Here is a 25030-nt window from a genome sequence, read left to right as displayed (position 1 = left end):
AAGGAGGGCAAGTGTTGAAAACTCCCTATTGGGTACTATGTTCACTACTTGGGTGGCAGGATCATCAGAAGCCCAAGCTCTAGGATCTTGCAATATATGCATGTAAAAACCTGCACATACCCCCCTTGAACCTAAAATAAAAAATGAAAAACAAAAAAATGGGCAAAGGACTTGAATAGACATTTCTCTAAAGTGGGTATATAAATGGCCGATGAGCATGTGACAGGATAATCGATACTGTTAGTCATTAGGGGAAATTAAATCACAATGAGATGCCACTTCACACCCACGAGGCTGGTTGTTATTTAAAAACTGGAAAATAACAAGGGTTGATGAGGCGGTAGTGAAATGGGAACCCTCGTGCTCTGCTGGCAGGAATGAGAAATGATGCAGATGCTGTGGAAAACAGATCCTTTTGTGGTTCGTGAGCCTGATGACTGGGTGTTCATGTACGTGTGTGAGATGTGCCACCCTTGAAACTTGTTATGACGTCAGCACGTCACCCATCTGACCTGGAAAAAAAAAAAGAAAGATGCCAATATCTTTGTGGTGCCAATATCACTCCTAGGTATGAACCCAAAGAACTGAAAGCAGGGATTCAAACAGCTACTTGTACACCAGTGTTCATACCAGCATTATTTACAAAAGCCAAAATGTGAAAACACAGCAAATGTCCATCACCAGATGAATGGATGAACAATGTGTTAAATACATACAACCGAAATACCGTTCAGCCATAAAGAGGAATGCGGTTCTGATATGTGCTACAACATAGATGAACCTTGACAACATTATCTCAGGGCAAGAAAACTGACACAGGAGGACAAGTATTATATGATTCCACTTATATGAGATACCTAGACTAGGCAAATTCACAGAGACAAAGGAGAAGAGAGAATACCAGGGGTTGAGGAGAAAGGGAGAATGGGGAGTTAGAGCTTGAAGGGTACAAAGTTTCTGTTTGGGATGCTGAAAAAGTTCCGGAAGGTGTGCAGCAATGGAAACGCCCATACACTCATGGTGGGAATGTAAATTGATACAACCCTCGGGAAAATAATTGGCATTATCTAGTACAGCTGGAGGCACATATGCACTCTCTGATGTAGCAATTCCACTTCTAAGTATTTATTCTAGAGCAGTGGGTTTCAAAGTGAGATCCACAGATGCTTGGAGGTCCCAAGTCCCTTTCAAGGGGCCTGGCGGGTGAAAACAATTTTCTTTTTTCTTTTCTTTTTTTTTTTTTTGAGATGGTGTCTCACTCTTGTTGCCCAGGCTGGAGTACAATGGCGCGATCTCGGCTCACTGCAACCTCTGCCTCCCGGGTTCAAGCAATTCTGCCTCAGCCTCCCGAGTAGCTGGGATTACAGGCATCCACCACAATGCCCGGCTAATTTTTTGTGTTTTTAGTAGAGATGGGGTTTCACTATGTTGGCCAGGCTGGTCTTGAACTCCTGACCTCATGATCCGCTCGCCTTGGCCTCCCAAAGTGTTGGGATTACAGGTGTGAGCCACTGTGCCCAGCCGACAATTTTCATGATACTACTAAGATGTTATTTGCCCTTTTCTACTAGAGTGCTGACTTTTTTTTTTTTTTTTTGAGACAGAATTTTGCTCTTGTCACCCGACTGGAGTGCAATGGTACAATCTTGGCTCACTGCAACCTCTACCTCCCGGTTCCAGCAATTCTCCTGCCTCAGCCTCCTGAGTAGCTGAGGAGGTGTGCACCACCACCCCCTGGCTAATTTTTGTATTATGACTAGAGACAGGGTTTCACCATGTTGGCCAGGCTGTTTTCAAACTCCTGACCTCAGGTGATCCACCTACCTCGACCTCCCAAAGTGCTGGAATTACAGGTGTGAGCCACCGCACCTGGCCCACAGTGCTGACTTTGATGGTGCAAAAGCATTTGTGGGTAAAATTGCTGGCACCTGTGCATGGATCAAGGCAGTGCCATTAATTACATCAGTATCCTTTATTCTTCACTGCCACACACTTACAGTTTAAACAAAAAAATTACTTTGATCAAATCTTATTTTGATCTTTGATCAAAAATTACTTTGATCAAATCATTACCCTGAGCAAATGCCTTTTTAGCACTCTGTGTGATGAAATGGGAAGGAGATACAAATAAGGCACTGATGTTGCACATCCAAGGGTGAGCACTGTCTTGAGAAAGAGCATTTGTGTGGGTGATTGAGTTGTGAACTGAATTAATTAGCTGGGCTTTTTTTTTTTCAATGAAACACCGTTTTTACTTGACAGACCATGATTACTTGCAGACAAACCATGATTACTTAAGTTTGAAATGTTTTCTTTTTGTTATTGTTGTTTTGTTTGTTTGTTTGTTTTGAGACGGAGTCTCGCTCTGTCGCCCAGGCTGGAGTGCTGTGGTGCGATCTTGGCTCACTGCAAACTTTGCCTCCCAGGTTCAAGCAATTCCTGTCTCAGCCTCCCAGTGAAATGTTTTCTTGATGTTTCCTTGAAAATGAATGAGGTGGCAGTGTGAAGAAGAAGAGGCGAGAACGACCCCCGGACCGACCAAAGCCTGCGCGCGCTGCATCCTGCGTCCAGCACCTACGTCCCGCCGCCGACGCCACCATGCCCAAGAGAAAGGCTGAAGGGGATGCTAAAGAAGATAAAACCAAGGTGAAGGACGAACCACAGAGAAGATCTGCAAGGTTGTCTGCTAAACCTGCTCCTCCAAAGCCAGAGCCCAAGCCTAAAAAGACCCCTGCAAAGAAGGGAGAGAAGGTACCCAAAGGGAAAAAGGGAAAAGTTGATGCTGGCAAGGAGGGGAATAACCCTGCAGAAAATGGAGATGCCAAAACAGACCAGGCAAGAAAGCTGAAGGTGCTGGAGATGCCAAGTGAAGTGTGTGCATTTTTGATAACTGTGTACTTCTGGTGACTGTACAGTTTGAAATACTATTTTTTATCAAGTTTTATAAAAATGCAGAATTTTGTTTTACTTTTTTTTTTTTTTTAAGCTATGTTGTTAGCACACAGAACACTTCATTGTTGTTTTTGGGGGAAGGGGCATATGTCACTAATAGAATGTCTCCAAAGCTGTATTGATGTGGGGAAAACACCTTTCCCTTCTAATTTTGAGAGACTTCCTCTTGGTTCCCAGGAGGAGGGATTCCCTACTTTGACACACATGGCCACCTTGGCACAAAAGCCTTGTGGTATGGAAAAACAAATTTGTTTTTATGTTCTCTTCTCCCTTTCCATCTTTCAGCATAGACTTAACTCCCTTAAGCCCAGACATCTGTTGGGACCTGACCCCTAGTCAGTGGTTACCAGTGTGTCAGGCAATCTGGACTTTCCAGTGATGCCACTGAGATGTCACCTGTCAAAACAGCATGGTTCCATTTCTAGATTGTGGATCTTCAGATAAATTCTGCCATTTTCATTTCACTTCCTGAAAGTCAGGGTCGGCTTGTGAAAAGCTGTTAAACAACATGCTAAATGTGAAATGTCAACCCTCACTCTAAACTTTCCCTGTTCAGAGCATCAGATGAAGACTTCATTGGGTTTTATAGTGGCTTTCTGATTTTTGGTAGTCCATTGAAGAAGGGAGTTTGAAAGTTGTTGTATACTGTTAACGATTGTCTGCCCATGTCCTGCCTGAAATACCATGATTGTTTATGGAAAGTATCTTTAATAAAGCTGGATACAGTTTGGCTTGGAAAAAAAAAAAGAAAATGAATGAGGTAAGCCTGTCACTTCAAGGAAAACGACTAAGATTAATTGTTACCAATAACAAAATTTTGAGCTTTCAAACTAGAACTGGAATTTTGGAAAACTTATGTCCACCACTGTGAACTTGACAACTTCCTAATAGATCAATGCTTTTCTGATGATAACAGTAATGATGTTAGCAAATGCGATTTTTTTTTTTTTTTTTTTTTGAGACAGGGTCTCACTTTGTTGCCCAGGCTAGAGTGTAGTGGTGCAATCTCTGCTTACTGTAGCCTCGACCACCTGGGCTCAGGCCATCCTCCTACCTCACTCTCCCAAATAGCTGGGACTACAGCTGTGGATCACCATGCCTGGCTAATTTTTGTATTTGTTTGTAGAGATGGGGTTTCATCATGTTGCCCAGGTGGATCTTGAACTCCTGGGCTCAAGTGATCTGCTCGCCTCAGCCTCCCAAAGTGCTGATATTACAAGGTGTGAGCCACTGTATCCAGCAGCAAGTGTGATTTTTAAAAATACTGTATAGTTTGGAAGAAGATCTACACAGCTTAGTGAAGCAATATTTTGCAGATGACCACCAAAATCACCAATGGGCAAAAAATTTATTGAAATTTTTTTGTTTTGGAAAATGGAGTTAATCTTTATTAAAAAATTAAGTATGTTAACATGAAGTAAGTGTTTTTGTTATTTTGAAATTAATAAATATATTTTAAATTTCTGTTTTAATTCCTTTCTTTCTTTTTTTTGAGACAGGGTCTTTCTCTGTCACCCAGGCTGGAGTGCAGTGGCACGATCATACCTCCCTGTAGCCTCAAACTCCTGGGCTCAACGGATCCTGCCATCTCAGCCTCCCTAGTAGCTGGGCCTAAAGGTGTGCATCACCATGCCTGGCTATTTTTCATGTATATATATTTTTAAGAAATTGGTTTCTCCATGTTGCCCAGGCTGGTCTTGAGCTCCTGGGGCTCAAGTAATTCTCCTGCCTTGGCCTCCCGAAATACTGGGATTGCACACATGAGCCACTGTGCCCAGACTGTTTTAATTTCTAATATGGTAAATATTGATGAATATAACCAATAACATGTTGATAAACTCGCTTTCTGGGAAAAAAAACCCCAACAGCCTGATATGTAGCCTTTGCCAGTTCTGTGGTATAGATATTCCCACTATGACTGATGTCAAGCTACCAATGTGACTTCATAGAGCATGTTATTGGGACGAGACCGCAACTGACTCTCATAAGTAGGTACAACCTGGCTCCAGCACCACTAATACAGTCCACTACAGGCGCCCGCCACCACGCCCGGCTAATTTTTTGTATTGTTAGTAGAGACGGGCTTTCACTGCGTTAGCCAGGATGGTCTCGATCTCCTGATCTCATGATCCACCCGCCTCGGCCTCCCAAAGTGCTGGGATTACAGACATGAGCCACCGCGCCCGGCCCGGTATAATTCAGTTTTTAAAACCTTTTATTGTCACATAAAACACAAACATCAAAAAGTACATTAAAAATAAATGTACACAGATAAATGAATTATGGAATAGCAAACCCCACAGAAAACACTGAGTTGGTCAGGAAATAAAATATTGCCAGCACGCCCAAAGTACTCCACATGCCCCTCCCACTCACAACCCATTCCTCCTCTAAAGGAAACCACTCTCTTGACTTTTATAGCCATCACTCCCTTGCTTTTCTTTACATGCTTAATATCAAAGTGTGCTCCTAAACAATAATGTTCAGTTTTGCCTATTTGTGGACTGCACGGGGAGATACTCTCCAGCATGGATCAGAAGTACCGTCTCTTCCAAGAGAGGAAGGACAGGTTGGGTTTCATGCTTCATAAGTCCTGTATTTATACATATTCAGCAGGTTTGGGGGAAGCTATTTATACTTATGAGTGGAACTGAGCACATACACAATGGAAAAACATGTATGTAACATACATCTTTCCTAAACAGTAACGTTTAGCTTTGTGTGTTTGTGGACTACATATAAATGGAATCCTATCATATGTATTTACTCAAGTCTGGTTTCTTTTCCCCAGTATTGTTAACGTTTTTAAGATTCACCCATGTTGCATGTAGCCATGGCTGCTATGACTGTTTTGTACATGATTGTCATCCAAAAGACCACCAGGATGGCTGAATAGCAGGACAGGTTTATTGGTGATACCAGTTTGCAAACGGCGGGCAGCGTTTTAATATTAAATGAGGTGGAATTTGGCTCTTTATGTCAAAAGGTGAATGTAGGGCACAAAGAGAGTTTGTGTACAGCCTCTATAAGCTGGCTGAAACTGGCTTTAGGTCTGCAATAACTTATGAGAAAAGAATGTTTGTAAGGCCGGTCCTCTGTCCAGTGAACCTGGGAGGCGGAGCTTGCAGTAAGCCGAGATCGTGCCAGCTCTGTCCCAACTGTGGTCTCTGCTAAATAAAGGTTTATTCTAATCTGTAGAACATCTTTCATGGTCTTTTCCTGCCACAGGCTTAGTTTCAAGATGGAACATGTAGTTTCCTGGACTTCCTCTATTTTTGTTTAAAGGCTGTTGGAAATTTTCTCTGAATTGCCTACTGAAATCCAGCCTCTTCATTTTTAGCAAGCGATACTGTAGCACACAGAGTTTTGTTTAGTTAACTTAACCACATGTTATAGACATCTTCCTAAGTCAACCATTAAAACCCTTGCAGAGGATTTCATCATATGGATGAACTACAATTTATTGAACCAACTCTCTGTTGATGAATATCTTGGTGCTTTTTAATTTTTTTTTTGCCTAATGAATGAGCAAGACAAAGGCCCTTATCTCATTGGACTGAGCTCTGTGGGGATGGTGCCCAGGTCTAATTGCTAATGCATTGCAGCTGTAGCTAAGCACCTGCCATAGAATGTGAAATGATTGTGGAATGAATGAATGAAGACTGAGTGAATGAACCATATTATACCAGTGTGAGCACAAAGACAGAATTCTTTGTGCAAGCCCCTGCAAAGTAGCAGACAGGAAATGGAGCCCAGTGGTTTAGGTCTGAACCAGAGGGGATTTAAATCTCTTCATGGGATTTAAATCTCATCACAACTGCATGACGTTAGGCAGCTACTTAATCTCTTTGCTTCAGTGTCCTCATCTGTAAAATGGGTATAATAAAGGCATCTGCCTCAGAGGGGGCTGTGAGGATTAAACAGGTGAATAAATGCACATAAATATCTTTGCTTGGAGTAAGCACATCAACATTCATTAAATAGTTGCAGACTTTAACTCACCCCAATTGTAAAAGTGTAGCAAGGATGATACTAGTATTGTGGTGACAACACAGAAACCAAGTTCTTCTGGCCACTGCTTTTGTGGGGATGGTTGGTTTGATTTGTTTCTGTGCGGTCAATTCTGCTTCTGCAGAATCAGCTGTTCTCTTACAGAGAGTATTTATACCCAGAGTCAGTCACCATGGAGACAGTCAACAGTAGAGGGGTCGTTTTATTCTCTGAGATTAGCAGGAAGTAGTCTACTACTCATTCAGGAGGCCAGTTGGGAAGACAAAATAGGCACCCCAAACTCAGCAACTTCATAGCACTTTCCTCTCCCCCTGAAGCCTTGAACTGTGTCAAGTCAAAGAAACCTGGGGCAAATCCTTATCATGTTTTCGACTGCAGTAAATCCACAGCCACTCTCTACTCCAAGCTGGCAGGTTGAGACCAAGTACTCAACGAAAGTGCTCACTGGAAATTGGGTGGAAGAGAGGAGAAAGGTAAGGAAACGAGAGAGGCTGGACAGAGGGCTCAGAGGGAGGACCGATGGGGAGAGGCAGGAGTGAATTTCATCACTGTTTGCAAATGGAGGGCAGCAGATGATTGCATCTTAAATATTCAGCAGGTTTGGGGGAAAGCTATTTATACTTATGAGTGGAACTGAGCACATACACAATGGAAAAACATGTATGTAACATACATCTTTGTTCTCTTTGTGCTCTACAAAGGATAGTTACATTCAAGCAATCATCAATATTCATGCATTTTGCATGGTTTCTATGACTGGTTTATACATCATGGTCAGTGAAAAGACCACTGACACTCTGTTACAGATATAATAGGGACATTGAAAATACGGTAACAGGATGTCAATGTAGTTGTGCCTCTCAGCACTCTTCTCAGTGAAGTGTTTCCAGGCATCTGGATATTTTCTGTCCTTAATTCCTTTATACTTGATTTGAAGAACACTTGCTTTCCTTATTCTGGCCCTTCCCAGAATATGGTACCTCCTGAGGCCAGCTTGCCACTCTCTGCATTGATGTCTGGGGATTTGCTGCTGCTCTCTGGCACCTTTCCACAATCCTGCCCTACTAATGCATTTCAATTTTTACTTTTTTTCTTTTTTTTTGAGACACAGTCTCGCTCTGTTGCCCAGGCTAGAGTGCAGTGGCATGATCTCGGTTTACTGCAACCTCTGCCTCCTGGGCTCAAGCGATTCTCCTGCCTCAGCCTCCCAAGTAACTAGTACTACAAGTGCATGCCACCATGCCCAGCTAATTTTTGTATTTTTAGTAGAGATGGGGTTTCACCATGTTGGCCAAGCTGGTCTTGAACTCCTGACCTCAAGTGATCTGCCCACTTTGGCCTCCCAAAGTGCTGGGATTACAGGTGTGAGCCACCGTGCCTGGCCTCAATTTTTACTTTCAAACAGAACAATTTGGCTCTTGGTTTTCCTCTGTGTTTTAAAGGTCTTTGGAAAATACTTTGCCTGAGTTGGCAAAGTTTCAAGTTGGCATACTTGAAATAGAATATGTTCATTTGTATTTGGCAAGACTGAGCCACTTAAAGTTTTTCAGAGACATCTAGACTTCCCCATGTCTTCTTGGGAAGTGGGCAAGGGAAAGAAAGTGAAATAGAAATGTCAGCTTTGGTATGGGGAAAAGAAGGGAAGGTTAAAGGCTGTTTTCATGGAGAACATTAGTAATTACCACCTCTCTGGCCAGATACAACCTTCAGTCACCATCAGCTACAAATGTACTTGACCTTGTTTGGTGAGCAGGTGTGTGCAAGAGAAGTTCCAAAAGCAGGAAGGACTGGTTGAAAATACCTTCAGGTGCCCATGGGTGATGCAGTACTCAGGGATATTATGGCCTGGTCTCACACCTAGAGAAGATTGCATAAAAGTAGTGGAGTTGGAGTGACGTCAGCAACGTAGTGGACTAAGAAGCTCCAGGTTCTCATTCCCTATAGAAACATTAAAGAGGCCGGGCACAGTGGCTCAAGCCTGTAATCCCAGCACTTTGGGAGGCCGAGACGGGCGGATCACGAGGTCAGGAGATCGAGACCATCCTGGCTAACACGGTGAAACCCCGTCTCTACTAAAAAATACAAAAAACTAGCTGGGCGAGGTGGCGGGCGACTGTAGTCTCAGCTACTCGGGAGGCTGAGGCAGGAGAATGGCGTAAACCCGGGAGGCGGAGCTTGCAGTGAGCTGAGATCCGGTCACTGCACTCCAGCCTGGGCGACAGAGCGAGACTCCGTCTCAAAAAAAAAAAAAAAAGAAACATTAAAGAAAAAAAACACAGAAACATTATAGGAGCTCTGGAAAACAGTCAAAGATATATAGGCCAGTCAAATGGCCAATCAAGAAAAAGACACATTCAAAATGAATAGGAAATTTCGTGATGTTTTTACTTGTCCTTTCCAACTACCTCCCCAGTACAGCACAGCATAGTCTGCATTTTAGGGTAAGTGGTAGCTTGGCTCCAAGTTCCCTCCTTCAAATTCAGAGGGAGTGGAGCAACATTTGAACCTGTCTGGGGCTGCCTGAGGGATTGCTCTCTCTTTCTGCTAACTTGGAGCTCAGATGGGAAAAGGTGGCATATTTCAGATCTCACGCTGGGGAAAGCCATGGAAAGCAATGACAGGCACAGCTAGTGAAAGCTGCCGGGGGATTACCGATCTATAAATATCTAGGGCAAGAGATTGTGGATAGAGGAATACGATAGAACATCTGAAGTCGAAGAAGAAGCAGGGGTGAGACTTTTTTTTGGAAATTAAAACATTTAAAAACAGCTGTGTATGTAGGGGAATTAAGAAAACACAAACACACACAGGTCCAGGCAAGATGTACACCAGAAAAGACTTGAGAATATTTTAAGCCTTCCTGTTGGGCTGACCCCAAGACTCAGAACATTACTTGCTAGTTAGAAAAGGTCTTCCCTGCACAAAGCCAGTCTGCAAAGACTGGAAGAGTTGGCTGCTTTTCAAATGCCCAATTTTCAATGAAAAATCACCAGACATACAAAGATACAGGAAAAAAAAAAAAAAGGCCCATCCAAAGGAAGAAAATAAAGTGAGAGAAACTCTCCCTGAATAAACACAAGCATCAAGGTACTAATCAAATACTTTCAAACAACTGTCTTAAATATGGACAAATAGGTAAAGGACACAAAGAACTAAAGTAAATCAGGAAAACAACACATGAACAAAATGAGAATATCAAAAAGGAGATTGAAATTATAAAAAGGAGTCAAACCAGTTTTAGAGCTGAAAAATGCAATAACTGAATTGAAAAATTCAATGGAGGAATTCAACAGCAGATTTGAATAGGCCGGAGAAAGAATCAGCAAATTTAAAGGCAGTGAACAGAGCCTAAGGGACTTATGGGACATTATCAAGCAGATTAATATATGCATTAAGGGAATTGCATAAGGAGAAGAGAGAGAGAAAGGGGCCAAGAGAGTATTTGAAAAAATAATGACTAAAATCTTCCCAAATTTGAGTAAATACATAGATCTACAAATCCAAGAAGTTCAATGAACTCCAAGTAGGAAAAATCTAAAGAGTCCCTCATTGAAACACTTTATAATTAAAATATTGAAACCCAAAACAAAGACAGAATCTTGAGAGCACCAGGAGAAAAGTAACTCATCAAGAACAATGGCTCCTCAGTGAGATTATTAGGGGATTGGCCAGATGAGGTGGCTCATGTCTGAATCTCAGCACTTTGGGAGGATAAGGCAGGTAGACTGCTTGAGCCCAGGAGTTCAAGACCAGCTGGGCAACATGGTAAAACCCTGTCTCTACAAAATATATACAAATTAGTTGGGCATGGTAGTATATGCCTGTAGTCTCAGCTACTCAGGAGACTGAGGTGGGAGGATCACTTGAGCCTGGGAGGTGGAGGTTGCAGTGAGCCAAAATCATGCCACTTCACTCTAGCCTGGGTGACAGAGTGAGAGTGAGGCCCTGTCTCAAAAAACAAACAAACAAACCAACAAAAAAACAGATTATTAGGGAATTTTCTCAGCAGAACCCTTGGAGCCTGGAAGGCAGTGGGATAATATATTTAAAGTGCTGATAAAAAAATACTGTTACCTGATAATTCTGTATCCCACAAAACTGTCTTTTAAAAATGAAGGAGAAGTTAAAACATTCCCAGATAAACAAAAACTGAGAATGTTTATTGACAGTAGACCTACCTTGCCAGGAAAGCTAGAGAGAATCCTTTAAGTTGAAACAAAAGGATATTAGACAGTAACTTGAAGCCATACAAAAATATAAAGTTGTCCAGTAAAGGTAAATATGTAGAAAAGCATAAAAGCTAGGGTTATTATAATTTTGGGGTGTAATTCCAGTCTTTATTTTTGACAGAATTTAGAAGACAAAGGCATAAAATTATAAATCTATGTAAATGAGTATGCATTATATAAAGATGTAATTTGTCACTTTAATAACATAAAGCAGAGGGAGGCAAAGCTATAAAAGAGTAGAGTTTTGGTATGCAATTTCAGTTGGTCGCAATGTAAAATATGCTGTTGTAGCTGTAGGATATTGTGTATAATCCCTATGGCACCCACAGAGAAAATGCCTATAGAATATTCACAAAAGAAAATAATAAGGGAATCAAAATGTGGCCCTCAAAAATTAAACACAAAAGAAGACAGTAAGAGAGCAAATAAGGGACAAAAATCTATAAGACACACAGAAAACAAATACTAAAATGGCAAAAGTAAGTCCTTCCCTATCAATAATCACTTTTAAATGTAACCATTTAAAATTAATGTAACCATTAAATTTCCAAATAGAAGGCATACATTAGCAGAGAGATTTATAAAACAGGATCCAACTATATGCTGCCTACAAGAGACTGACTATAGATTGAAGCACACATGTAAGTTGAAAGTGAAAGGAAGCCAAAAGATATTTTTTTTGCCAGAAGGGAGCAGGTATGGCTAGTATCAGACAAAGTAGGCTTTAGGTTAAAAACTATTATGAGACAAAGAGGGACATTATATATTGATGAAAGGGCAAATTCACCAAGAAGGTGGTACAATAATTACACACATGTATACACCAAATATTAGAGCTCTAAAATATATGAAGCAAAAATGGACAGAATTGAAGGGAGAAATAGATGGCTCCACACTAATAGTAAGGTACTTCAATACCCCACTTTTAATACTGGATAAAAAAAACCAGAAGATCGGTAAGGAAATTGAGGATTTGAACAACCCTATAGACCAATTGGACCTGACAGACATTCCACCCAACAAAGGCAGAATAGGTGTTTTTTTTTTTCCTCAAGTACATATGGAATATTCTCCAGGATAGGCCATATGTTAGACTACAAAACAAGTTTTAATAAATTATAAAGATTAAAATCATAAAAAGTATCTTTTCTGATCACAAATGAAATGAACTTAAAGATCAGTAGCAGAAGAAATACTGAAAAATCCACAAATATGTGGAAATTAAACAACACACTTTAAAAAAAAAATCAGTGAAGAAAAAAATCACAGAAAAATTAGAAAATAATAATGAAAATACAACATACCAAAACTTATGGGATGCAGTGAAAGTACTGTTAAGAGGGAAATTAACAGTTGTAAACACATTAAAAAAGAATAAATATCTCAAATTAACCTAACTTTACACTTTAAGAAAACAGAAAAACAAAGAACAAACTAAATGCAAAGCTAGCAGAAGGAAGGAAATTAAAGATTTAGAGAAGAGGTAAGTAAAATAGAAAATAGAAAAACAACAGAAAAAAGTCAATAAAACCAAGTTGGGACCGGGTGCGGTGGCTCATGCCTGTAACCCCAGCACTTTGGGAGGCCGAGGTGGGCAGATCATCTGAGGTCAGGAGTTCGAGACCAGCCTGGCCAACGTGGTGAAACCCCATCTCTACCAAAAATATAAAAATTAGCTGGGTGCTGTGGTGCATGCCTGTAATTCCAGCTACTAGGGAGGCTGAGGCAGGAGAACTGCTTGAACCTGGGAGGCGGAGGTTTCAGTGAGCCAAGATTGTACCACTGCACTCCAGCCTGGGTGACAGACCGAGACTCCATCTCTAAATAAACAAGCAAGCAAACAAACAGAAAACCAACTTGGTTTTTTGAAAAGCTCAATAAAATTTACAAATGTTTATCTATATTGACTAAGGGAAGAAAAGAGAAGAGATGCAAGTAACTAAAATTAGAAATGAAAGTGTAAAATAATTACCAACCTTTTTCTGACATAAAAAGATAATAAGAGAGTACTGCGAACAATTTATGCTAACAATTGGATAACTTATATAATTCTCCATGAAATGGAGAAATTCCAAGAAATATACAATCTATCAAGACTGAATTATAAAGAAATAGAAAATCTGAACAGATCTATAACTAGTGAAGAGATTGAATTAGTAATCAAAAATCTCCCAACAAAGGAAAGCCTAAGACCAAATGACTTCAGTGGTGAATTCTAACAAATATTTTAAAAAGAATTAACATCAGTCCTTCTCAAATGCTTCCAAAATATTGAAAAGGAGGAAATAAATTCTAACTAATTTTATGAGGCCAGCATGACCCTGATACTAAAGACGAAGACATCACAAGAAAAGAAAACTACAAACTAGTATTCTTTATGAATATTGATGCAAAAATCCTCAAGTAAATAGTAGAAACCCCAATTCAATATTATATTAAGAGGGTTATATATACCATGACCAAGTGAGATTCATTCCTGGAATGCAAGAATGGTTCAGGGCTGGGGATAGTGGCTCACGCCTATAGTCCCAGCACTTTGGGAAGCCGAGGCAGGCAGATTAGTTGAGGTCATGAGTTCGAGACCAGCCAGGCCAACATGATGAAACCTCATCTCTACAAAAAATACAAAAATTATCTGGGTATGGTGGCATGTGCCTGTAGTCCCAGCTTGAAAATGGCTTGAACCTGGGAGGTGGAGGTCTCAGTGAGTTAAGATGTCACCACTGCACTTCAGCCTGGCCAATTCCGTCTTAAAAAAAAAAAAAAGGTTTAATATATAAAAATTAATCAATATACTAGAATGAAGAAAAAAAACTACCTGATCATCACAATGTAGAAAAAGCATGGGCAAAATTAAACTTCTTTTTATAAAAAAAAAAAAAAAAAAAGCATTTGACAAACTACACATAGAAGGAAACTGCCTCAACATAGTAACAAAAACCCACAGCTAACATAATACTCGATGGTGAAAGATTGAAAGCTTTCCCTTCAAGATTAGAAATAAGACAAAGATGCCAGCTTTTGCTACTTTTATTCAACATCGTACTGGAAGTTCTAGCCAGAAAAGTTAGGAAAGTAAAAGAACAGCTTCCTAATTGGAAAAGAAAAAGTTAAATTATCTCTCTTTTCGCAGATGGCATGATTTTACATATAGGAAACCCCTAATGATTTTATATATCAGAAACACACACATGCACCCACACACAAACTGTTAGAACTAATAAACGAGTTAAGCAAAGTATGCAAAAGTTGATTGTGTTTGTAAACGCTAACAGTGAACTCTGAAAAGGAAATTAAGAAAACAATTCTATTTACAGTAACATCAAAAAATAGAATACTTAAGAGTAGGCTTAACCAAGGAGATGAAAGACTTATATACATTGAACACTACAAAACACTGCTGAAAAAAATAAAAAGGACATAAATAAATGGAATGACACCCTGTGTTCATAGATGGAAGACTTAATATTGTTAAGATATCAATACTACACAAAGCTATCTACAGGTTCAATGCAATCGCTATCGAAACCTCAGTAAAGTTTTTGCAGACATAAAATCCATCCTAAAATTCATATAAAATCTCAAGAGACTGCAAATAGCCAAAACAGTCTTGAAAAAAAGAACAAAATTGGAAGACTCACATTTCTTTGTTTCAAAACTTACTAAAAGCCACAGTAATCAAGACAGTGTGATACCGGCATACAGACAGATACATAGACCTATAGAACAAAAGAGAAAGCCTAGAAACAAATGTTTGTATATACGGTCAAATGACTCTTGACGAGGATGCTAAAACTGTTCAATGGGGGAAAGGACTATTTCTTCAACAAATGGTGTTTGGTCAAGTGGATATCTGTGTGTAAAAATATAAAGTTAGGTCCTTCCCTCATTCCATATACAAAACTGAACTCGAAGTGGATCAAGACCTGGATAAGACCTAAAACCACAAAACTCTTAGAAGAAAACATAGGGGACTGGGTGTGGTGACTCATGCCTGTAATCCCAGCACTTTGAGAGGCTGAGGCAGGAGGACTGCTTGAGGCAGGGAGTTCAAGACCAGCCTGGGCAACGTAGCAAGAGCCCATCTCTCTCTTTTTTTAAATTGAATAAAAAAGAAGAAAACATAGGGGAAAAGTCTCATGACATTGGCTTTAGCAAGAATTTCTTGATATGACACCAAAAGCACAAGCAACACAAGAAAAAAGTAATAAATTGGACGTCATCAAAACAAAAAACTTTGTGCCTCAAAGGACACTATCAACAGAGTAAATGATAACCAGTGGAGTGGGAAAGAATATTTGCAAATCATATATCTGATAAGGGGCTAATATACGGAATATGTAAAGGACTTCTATAACTCAACAATAACCAAAGACAAGCAACCTGATTAAAAAATGACAAAGGAGCTGAATAGATGTTTCTCCAAAGAAGACGTACAAATGGCCAATAAACGCATAAACACAGTCAACCTCACTGATTATTAGGGAAGTCCAAATCAAAACTACAATGAGATACCACTTTACCCTTTAGTACGGCTTGTATCAAAAAACAGAAAATAACAAGTGTTGGTGAGGATATGAAGAAATGGGAACCCTTGGACCCTAAATGATACTGCCACTGTGGAAAACAATATGGCAGTTTCCCCAAAAAATTAGACATAGAATTACCATATGATCCGGCAATTACGCTTCTGGTTGTATGCCGGAAAGAATCGAACGCAGGGACTCAACAAGATATTTGTACATTCACATTAATAGTAACTGTTCACAGTAGCCATAAGGTGGATGCAACCCAAGTGCCCACTGATGGATGAAAGGATAAACAAAATTTGTAAGTATACCATGGAATATAATCACACCTTAAAAAGGAAGAAGATTCTGACACATGCTATCAAATGGATGAATTTTGAAGACATTATACTAAGTGAGCTAAAACACAAAAGGACAAACATTGTATGATTCTACTTACATAGGGTGCCTGTAACAGGCGAGGTCATGCAGAGAAAGTAGAATGATGGTTGCCAGGGGCTGCAGGGAGAGGAGAATGGAGAGTTGGTGCTTAACGGTCACGGAGTTTCAGTTTTGCAAGGTAAGTAGAGTTCTAGAGATGGATGGTGGTGATGGTTGCACAACAGTGTGAATGTCACTGAACTGTAGAGTTGAAAATGACTAAAATGGTAAATGCATTTTATGTTGAATATATTTTACCATAGTAAACATTAAGAAAACTAATTAGAGAACAAAATGTAATTTAAAAAGTGAGAGAATTGGAAAGAGTGAGGAACAAAGAAGAGAAAGAAAGGGAGGACTGGGCACAGTGGCTCATACCTGTAATCCCAGCACTTTGGGAGGCCGAGGCGGGCAGATCACAAGGTTGAGAGATCGAGACCGTCCTGGCCAACATGGGAAACCCCTGTCTCTGCTGAAAATACAAAAATTAGCTGGGCACGGCAGCACGTGCCTGTAATCCCAGCTACTCCAAGGTTGAGAGAGGAGAATCGCTTGAACCCGGGAGGCGGAGGTTGCAGTGAGCTGAGATTGCGCCAGTGCACTCCAGCCTGGTGACAGAGCGAGACTCCGTGTCCAAAAAGAAAAAAAAAGAAGGAAGAAGCAAAAAGGAGACAAGAGCAGGGAGAGAGAAGATGAGAAAGGACACAGGTGCGGACGATGAGAAGGTGGCCAGGGGAGACAATGACAGCTCTTCCCAGGGGTGACGCATGGCAGGCTCCCTGTCCCCGAGCAAGCTCTTTTCCTGTGTTGGGCAGGATGCCCTGGGGTTTGTATTTACCTTTTCCTGACCCATCTTCTGATGGCCCAGCAGGTAAGGGGACCCAGCAGAAGTTTGAGAAGTGGCATCTCAGAGACTTTCCTGAATATTTGGTCTTTTCCAGTTCACCAGAGACACTGACAAGACACCCCAATCCATTTACGGAAAAGAATACATCCCTTTCCCAGACCACAGACCGGACCAGATCTCCAGGTGGTACGGGAAAAGGAAAGTTGAGGTAAGAGGGAGTGGTGGCTGGGACACTCAGGCCTGGACCCCACCCATAGCTCAGGGGACACCAGCCAGCTTCTTATAGGTTTATTATCCTCTTGAGGAAAACAGGAGTAGTCTCATTAATACCCTCCCAGCCCAGGGGCTGCAGATAGCGCTAACCCATAATTACCTGTGTGGGCTGATGATCTGTTTAATCTCAAACTGGTAGCATTCCCTCCAACCTATGTCCCAGTACCTGGGTCACACTCTTCCAACAGAATATGGGCAAAGAATGCGAGAAACAGCAACGAAAAGGTAAATGATGCATATAGTCAGGAATCACATAAGGCACTGCAAAAGCAGCTAGCAGTGATGTATTTGGACAAACAGCGTTGTGTATTATCCGTGCTCCAGCTTCCTGTTCTTTTGTATGAAAAGTCAAGCACCATTCACACGTTGTATTGACTGGGCACTTGTCTGTGGGAATCATGGTGTTCCAGGGGTTGGAAGCAGAAAACAGGGCATTGCAACCTCAGAGCATGCCCCCCACACCCAAGGAGGGGCATTTGAGACTATTATTACCTTTAGCAATCCCACTGGTGAGTATATAGGAGACAATTATTAACTTGGTGTGCCAGAGGCTAGAGATCCTGGCGCCTCCAGGAGCAGCAGGGAAAGCGGTCTCCTACAGTAACCCCTGTGGGCAGCTCCCAGCCGGCACAGCCTGGGGAGAGCAAGCTTGTAGGTGCTCACCCACTGGGTGCGCAGCTGTGCTCTGTCCCCACCACACTCTGGGAGTTCTCTTGAGTTGTTTCTTTTGCCAGCCTGCTGCTCTCATAAGTGATTTCTGTCTCCCGGCTCCCACCGCACCTGACCCTACTACACCTGCTTCAACTCAGGGTGGCAGCAGAGAGGCACGGAATAAGGTAGTGGACATCTTTTGGAATTGGGGCATTTTAGTGTTTGGAGGGACCCAAGAGATCATTGAGCTCAGTAGCCAGAGGTGTCAAGTGTTTTTTCTTTTTTTTTTTTTTTTTTTGAGACGGAGTCTCGCTCTGTCACCCAGGCTGGAGTGCAGTGGCGCGATCTCGGCTCACTGCAAGCTCCGCCTCCCGGGTTTACGCCATTCTCCTGCCTCAGCCTCCCGAGTAGCTGGGACTACAGGCGCCCGCCATCTCGCCCGGCTAATTTTTTGTATTTTTTTAGTAGAGACGGGGTTTCACCGTGTTAGCCAGGATGGTCTCGATCTCCTGACCTCGTGATCCACCCGTCTCGGCCTCCCAAAGTGCTGGGATTACAGGCTTGAGCCACCGCGCCCGGCCTCAAGTGTTTTTTCAAAACTGTGTGGCTTATTGGTAAGGGATGAAGCAAATTGCTGCTCTGCAACTCAGGCAAAGAATGTCCTCAGATTCTATTCGTCGTCTGCCAGAGTCGCCTATTTGCCTTCTGCATTTAGGGATCCATGTCAGGATAAGCAGCAACAGATTTTCAGCTCTGTGCTGGCAACCCCAGACCACTCCCTCATCCTCAGACCACGCTGACATCCCCAAGCAAGCTGATGCTCTGGGGCTGCTGAGCTTCACCAGTAGTGGGCACCAAAGACACAAGTGAATTTGAACATAAACAAGTCAAAGTTAGAAGCCAGGATCGGGGGCTCTCAGTCTCCAACCATCCGTGTGTGTGTGAGGTATTGACCCTAGTTCTCAGTACGTTGTAGAGCATTTAGATAGCTTTTCTGAAAGACCTTTGGACCCATTACAAGCTCTGACCAAGAGTTTAACATACAATCTGGTTAAAATTAAGAACCCCCGCCCCCCACCCCACCCACACCCCGCACTGTCCTCTCCAAAAGAACAAACAATTGAATATTCATTTCTTCTTTTCTTTTCCTTTCCTTTCTTCTCTCCTCTCCTCCCCTCCCCTCCCCCTTCCCTCCCCACCGCTCCCCTCCCCTCTCTCTCCCCTTCCCTCTCTCTCCTCCCCTCCCCTCCCCTCTCTCTCCTCCCCTCCCCTCTCTCTCCTCCCCTCCCCTCTCTCTCCTCTCCTTTCCTCTCCTCTCCTGTCTCTCCTCTCTTCTCCTCTTCTTTTCTTTTCTTTATTTTGAGACAGAGTCTCACTCTGTCACCCAGGCTAGAGTGCAGTGGTGCGATCTTGGCTCACTGCAACCTCGGCCTCCTGGGTTGGAACAATTCTCCTGCCTCAGCCTCCCAAGTAGCTGGGATTACAGGTGTGTGCCATCACACCCAGCTAATTTTCTTTTGTATTTTTAGTGGAGACAGGGTTTTGCTATGTTGGTCAGGCTGGTCCTGAACTCCTGGTCTCAAGTGATCTGCCCACCTTGGCCTCCCAAAGTGCTGGGATTTCAGGCGTGAGCCACTGTGCCCAGCGCTGAATATTTATTTCTAATGTTTCTGTTCAAATTGCCTGCTTGTGGGATGGGGCTCTGAACATCACCCTGCTACCACACGGCTGCTTCAACTCTGTCAGCTTTTCTGTTTGCTTCATGGTGCCCTCCTTCTCCTAGGACAGCTTCCTTCTCCATCTCCCACTCCCACGTTGCTCCTCCTTCTTAGTCAAAAACGATTCCAAAGCCCGTATCCCCAACTGCCTCCTTTTTCTGATTCTCACACACCAAGCCAATGTTTCCTCTGCCTTAAATCACCCCAGGGCCAAGTAGTGGACACTAGAGACCACCTCTAGGGCCCAGAGCCCACAAAAACTATTCACACATCCAGTCCTAAACTTGTCCACTCTGCCTCACCCAATGGTTCCCATGGAAACCACAGTAAAGGCTCTGGGCCCTGCTTCCCACTCGTTCCTTCTGACTCCCGACCAACCACCAACACTGGTGCTTCCTTATGTGGCCCTGCAGGGCATGGCCTACTCTTCCTCTTGAGAACTCTAAGTAACAAGCTCTTCTTTCAAAGGTAGTTGTCTCTGTGTCTGTCACTTTCCCAAACCCAAATAAGGAAAAATCCCAGGCACACAATAAAGACAGCAGGACCACACCCCAAATCAAGAGAAACTGCAAGAAAATTCCTCCTGGCCTCTCTCCCTCCCAAGCCACGAGGCTGCTTCTGCACTTCCCTCTGTTGATGGGAAACCCTCCAAGTCACTTCGGCGTTGGAAATATACTATGGGGTACCTGGCGATGTGGATCTTGGGAATCCTGCTTAATGTCTGTGCCCACCCCCCTTGTCTTCCTCTGGCATTGTGATCTGACTTATTTATGGGACCATCACTTGAAATATTGGGTGCAGCTGGCATTTCCAGACCATAGCAGACACAGGCCTCCCTGTCTGCTCCAGACAAGAGGACAAGCATAGAAATCAACATTATCCCCCCTTGTAAATCAGTACAGTTCCCCAGGATTCCCTTCTGGGCCCAAGAGGATTTTCTTAGGAAAAGCACTGAATCAGGCAGACATCCCAGAGTAAGGAGAACATGGCTTTCTTCTCCCTGTAAATTACTCCTCACCAAAGAAATCACTCCCCTAGTTTCCAGCTGAGCAAGCTGTAAATCGTGTGCAAGAGAAGATAATTTATAGGGTGTTCTCTGATTCTTCCCACAGTAACAGACTGAAATATAAGGCACACATGTCAGGCTGGCTTTCACCATCTTTTCCTTGCCCTTAGGAACAGGCTTGGATGCATGAGACTTGAGACAAATCAGGCTGCAATTTCAGATCACAAGTGAGGTGGTACTGACTCTTCCCATTCAGCGGGATGTCCTGGCTTTAATTTTAATGTGCCAACGTAGCTCATTCTAGGAATGAATTGACTTGGCATGGGACCGGCCATACAGAGAACTGACTGCAGCTAGCTGGGATGTGTTTGAAAGTGGGATGCCTCAGAGTGGGGTAAACAAATGTGTTTCTGAAGACCCTTTGCCAGCCCGTGGATGCCCACTCTCTCCATTAGCACCACAGACCCCTACGTGTGGCAGCTCCTGTCTCCATCATGGCCAGGCGGATGCCTTGCTCCTATCAGTAATGAGCCCACTGTGTCTGTCCTTCCAGGGGCTCCCCTACAAACACCTGATCACCCATCACCAGGAACCCCCACATCGCTACCTGATCAGCACCTATGACGACCACTACAACCGGCATGGTTACAACCCGGGGCTGCCTCCACTCCGCACCTGGAATGGACAGAAGTTGCTGTGGCTGCCAGAGAAGTCTGACTTCCCCCTTCTTGGTATTTTTATCGTTCAGAGTTTTCCTCTGAATTGGTCTGTAAAGGTGCACAGACCAATGCCGCTATACCTGCCTTATGCAGAAGGAGCCACACAGGTGACCCTGGCTCTAGGAGAGCAGTGGATGACAGTCGGGGCTGAGTCCTATTGTCCCCTCAGGGCTGCCTCCTGTGCTCTCCCTTTGATACGGGATAATCTTGGCTGTGTAATGAAGCCATCACCTGTGCCCCATGATGGCATGCTTAGAGCACAGGTGGCAGGGAGCACATCCACGCATCCTCCCTCCCAGTCCTATTTACTACATGAATAGTGACAATATTTCCCAGGTAGTGCTCCTTGCTGCAATGGTAACAAACACTGAGGAATTTCTGGCCTCAGGGAGTTGACATTCCAGTGGGGAAACAGATAAGACACCATTAAAAAGTAAGAACACTTAAGATCACATAGATAATTTGAGACAGCAATGTGTGCTATGGAAAGAAAACAGGTAATGGATAGAAAGTGAGGTGGTGAATTTGTGAGACTCCTTTGGTTCACACATTCCTCCTTGGAAAAGTGAGGGATGGTCTTTGTTGAGGAGATAGTTGAGTTGGGAAGAAGGGAGCCATACAGGGATTGATGGGGAGGGCATTCCAGAGGAAGGAACAGTAAGTGAAAAAGGTCTAAGGCAGGAATGGAGGAGGGCCATGTAGGGGCTCATAGGGCACAGTGAAGGGAATGAAATTTGTTCTACCCACAATCCCAAGACTTGGAATGCATTTTTGTAGGAGAGTGCCTTGATCTGATTTACATTTCAAGCCACGTCCACCCTAATGAGGACACAGAGCAGTGCCATCTCTTTGTGGTCCTACCTTTTGATGCAAAGGGACATAGGTCAGAGGATGAGCTGCTGGTCACTTTGCATTACTTTTGCATGGGATTCTTCTCAACATCACTCTCAATGCACACAGCTTCCTGTCCCAACAGGGGTGGGACAATTACTCAGGACCAGCGAGGCCACGCACAACCTCACCGTGGGGGCTGACTTCTCCACGGTCCCCGTGGCAGAGCCTGGTCTCCCCGAGCACTTGGGATGCAGGTGCACCTTGAGATCGCCAGGGGCTGGCTGAACCAATGCTCTCTGCAAGACTTTTTCCCTCTGGGGCTCTGCCGGCCTTGGTGCCTAACAGAGCAGCCTGGGAAAATCTCCAGGGCCCCTGCTGCCCAGTCTCGTGGCCATTTAGAGCAAGACTCCTTCTCTAAGCCCCATTCAGTGGACCCTGGTTTCTCTTGCAGCTCCCCCTACAAACTATGGACTCTATGAACAACTTAAGCAGAGATGGCTCGCACCCAAGGCTGGCCTGAAGCAGAGCACTTACACTTCATCCTACCCCAGACCACCGTTGTGCGCTATGTCCTGCAGGGAACATGCAATTCCAGTCCCTCCCCATCGCCTGCATCCTGTCCCACACTTCTGAGAGCTGCCACCCCAGCAGCAGCTCAGATAGAACCAACTGGAGACCCACAGCATCCCTGCACTTGCCAAACAACAAGTGGCTGCAGATAAACTCAGAGTACGATATCCGGCCTGTCAAGGATGCCCTTAGAATAATCATCTGCATTTGGCGGTACCTGTCCCCTCCTCAAAACCCACAGGTTCCTTTCTTTTCCATCCCACAATTAAAGCTCTTTGACACTATTGCTGGGCTCTGTACGTGCACAAGACAGATTCAGACTGTCAGAGAAAACAGGAAGGGCCCTTAAGTTCCACCCTGTTGTTTCACAGGAGGGGAAGCTGAGGTCCGGAGAGGTAATGAGACTTGCTGAAGAGTCTAGTCCCATGGAGGAAACGAATCTGATGATGAAACCCATCATGAAAACCCCACAGAATGACCGAATGTGGTTCCTAGGAGGGCAGTGCTGCAGAGCTGGCGATGGGGAAGGATCCCAGCTTGTCTGTCATTGCCAAGGCAGCAGAAGGCGTGCTCTGGCCCCGTGGGACTCAGAAGGGGAAGACACATGACATTTCCTCTGTCTCTGAGCTCGCAAATCTTTTTTGTTTGTTTGTTTGCTTGCTTTTTTTTGAGATGGAGTCTCGCTCTGTTGCCCAGGCTGGAGTGCTGTGGCATGATCTCGGCTCACTGCAACCTCCGCCTCCTGGGTTCAAGTGATTCTTCTGCCTCAGCCTCCTGAGTAGCTGGGCCTACAGGTGCGCACTACTGTGCCCGGCTAATTTTTGTATTTTTAGTAGAGACGAGGTTTCACCATATTGGTCATGCTGGTGATCCGCCTGCCTCGGCCTCCCAAAGTTCTGGGATTACAGGCCTGAGCCACTGTACCTGGCTGAGCTCTCAAATCTTTATGAGCCTGGGCAGAGGGCAGAGCCTCTGGTGAGGGATTTGGGAGACAGAGTGGATCTCCTAGCAGAAGAACTCGGGCATGGTCCTCGCCTAGGACAGGGGTCCACAAGTGCGCATGCTCAGTGCTCGCACAAAACTGCCTCTTTGAAGAAATGCCAGCAGACACCTTTGGCCCTCTGCATGCTTGGCTTATGGGCACAGGTGTGTTTTGTCAGTGATTTTGTACTGCAGACCAGTAATACGACTCCCAGTTTGGGAGCCTGAGTCTTTACTGTTGTTTTCACAGGACTCCTGCTGGCCTCAGGCCACCTACCTTAGGGCCACTTTGGCACCTACTAAGTTCCTTCCTTAGTCATCCAAGTGTCCATGTAAGGACGCTGTCTTCCATCCCGACTGAAAGTCAGAGCCTGGCACAGGTTAGGTGCTCTATAAATGTTTGTTGGATGAGTGAATGACAGGAGTTGAACGAATGAGTTGAATGAATGAATGAATGACAGGAGGAGGAGCCAGGGGGTACAGAAAGGCTGCCTCAGGAGACAGCTGTGGGGTAAAGTGAAGCTGGCTGTCCTCATACCTCCAACATCCAGCCATTCTATTGAGCGTCCATTGAGCCATATCCCTGACCTCACAGAGCCTCAGTCCAGCAGTCAGGGAGGAGCATGAGGTAAATGGCTGCAGGACAGGGAGCTCCTGCAGCTGGAGGCCCTGGGGGACAGTGAGGGATTGCGGGGAGTGAGGGAGACCCAGGATATGTTAAGCAGGGGTGTCCAATCTTTTGGATTCCCCGGGTTACATTGGAAGATTGTCTTGGGACACACATAAAAAAACGAACACTGGCCGGACGCAGTGGCTCACGCCTGTAATTCCAGCATTTGGGAAGCCAATATGGTGGATCACTGAGGTCAGAGTTTGCGACTAGCCTGTCCAACACAGTGAAATACTGTCCTATTAAAAATACAAAAATGAGGCCTGGCTCAAGCCTGTAAAGCACTTTGGGAGGCCAGACATCACGAGGTCAGGAGATGAGACCATCCTGAACACGTGAAGTCTCTACTATACAAGCCGGGCGAGATGGCGGTCTGTATTCCGCACTCGGGAGGCCGAGAGATGGCGTAAACCCGGAGGCGGAGCTTGCAGTGACTGAGATCACTGTCTCCAGCCTGGCGACAGAGCGAGACTCCTCTCAAAAAAAAAAAAAAAAAATGAGCTGGGCACAGTGATTCATGCCTGTAATTCCAGCTACTCGGGAGCCTGAGGCCGCAGAATTGCTTGAACCCGGGAGGTGGAGGTTGCAGTGAGCCGAGATGGTGCCACTGCACTCCAGCC

General features: G+C 43.9%; 1 protein-coding gene, 1 non-coding gene and 1 pseudogene across 3 annotated transcripts; all 3 read left to right on the top strand.

Annotated features, from left to right (window-relative positions):
• Positions 1 to 409: 409 nt before the first annotated feature.
• Positions 410 to 513, top strand: LOC117094092. The gene has a single exon (XR_004441417.1). It is a non-coding gene; the product is annotated as a small nucleolar RNA U13 (small nucleolar RNA).
• Positions 514 to 2506: 1993 nt separating this feature from the next.
• Positions 2507 to 3699, top strand: LOC117093293 (annotated as a pseudogene). Its single transcript, XR_004441094.1, has one exon. The product of XR_004441094.1 is annotated as a non-histone chromosomal protein HMG-17-like (transcript).
• A 3443-nt stretch (positions 3700 to 7142) lies between these two features.
• On the top strand, positions 7143 to 23043 carry CUNH1orf158 (chromosome unknown C1orf158 homolog). The gene is made up of 4 exons (XM_033228291.1): positions 7143 to 7436; positions 17083 to 17196; positions 21190 to 21367; positions 22641 to 23043. Exons 1-4 carry the CDS (start codon positions 7326 to 7328, stop codon positions 22820 to 22822), a joined length of 585 nt encoding a protein of 194 aa, XP_033084182.1. The 5' UTR covers positions 7143 to 7325; the 3' UTR covers positions 22823 to 23043.
• The last annotated feature ends 1987 nt before the right edge of the window (positions 23044 to 25030 follow it).

The sequence above is a fragment of the Trachypithecus francoisi genome, unplaced genomic scaffold (genome assembly GCF_009764315.1).
Source record: "Trachypithecus francoisi isolate TF-2019V2 unplaced genomic scaffold, Tfra_2.0 Lachesis_group12, whole genome shotgun sequence".
NCBI classification, from domain to species: domain Eukaryota; kingdom Metazoa; phylum Chordata; class Mammalia; order Primates; family Cercopithecidae; genus Trachypithecus; species Trachypithecus francoisi.
This window is presented reverse-complemented; position numbering and strand designations above follow the sequence as displayed.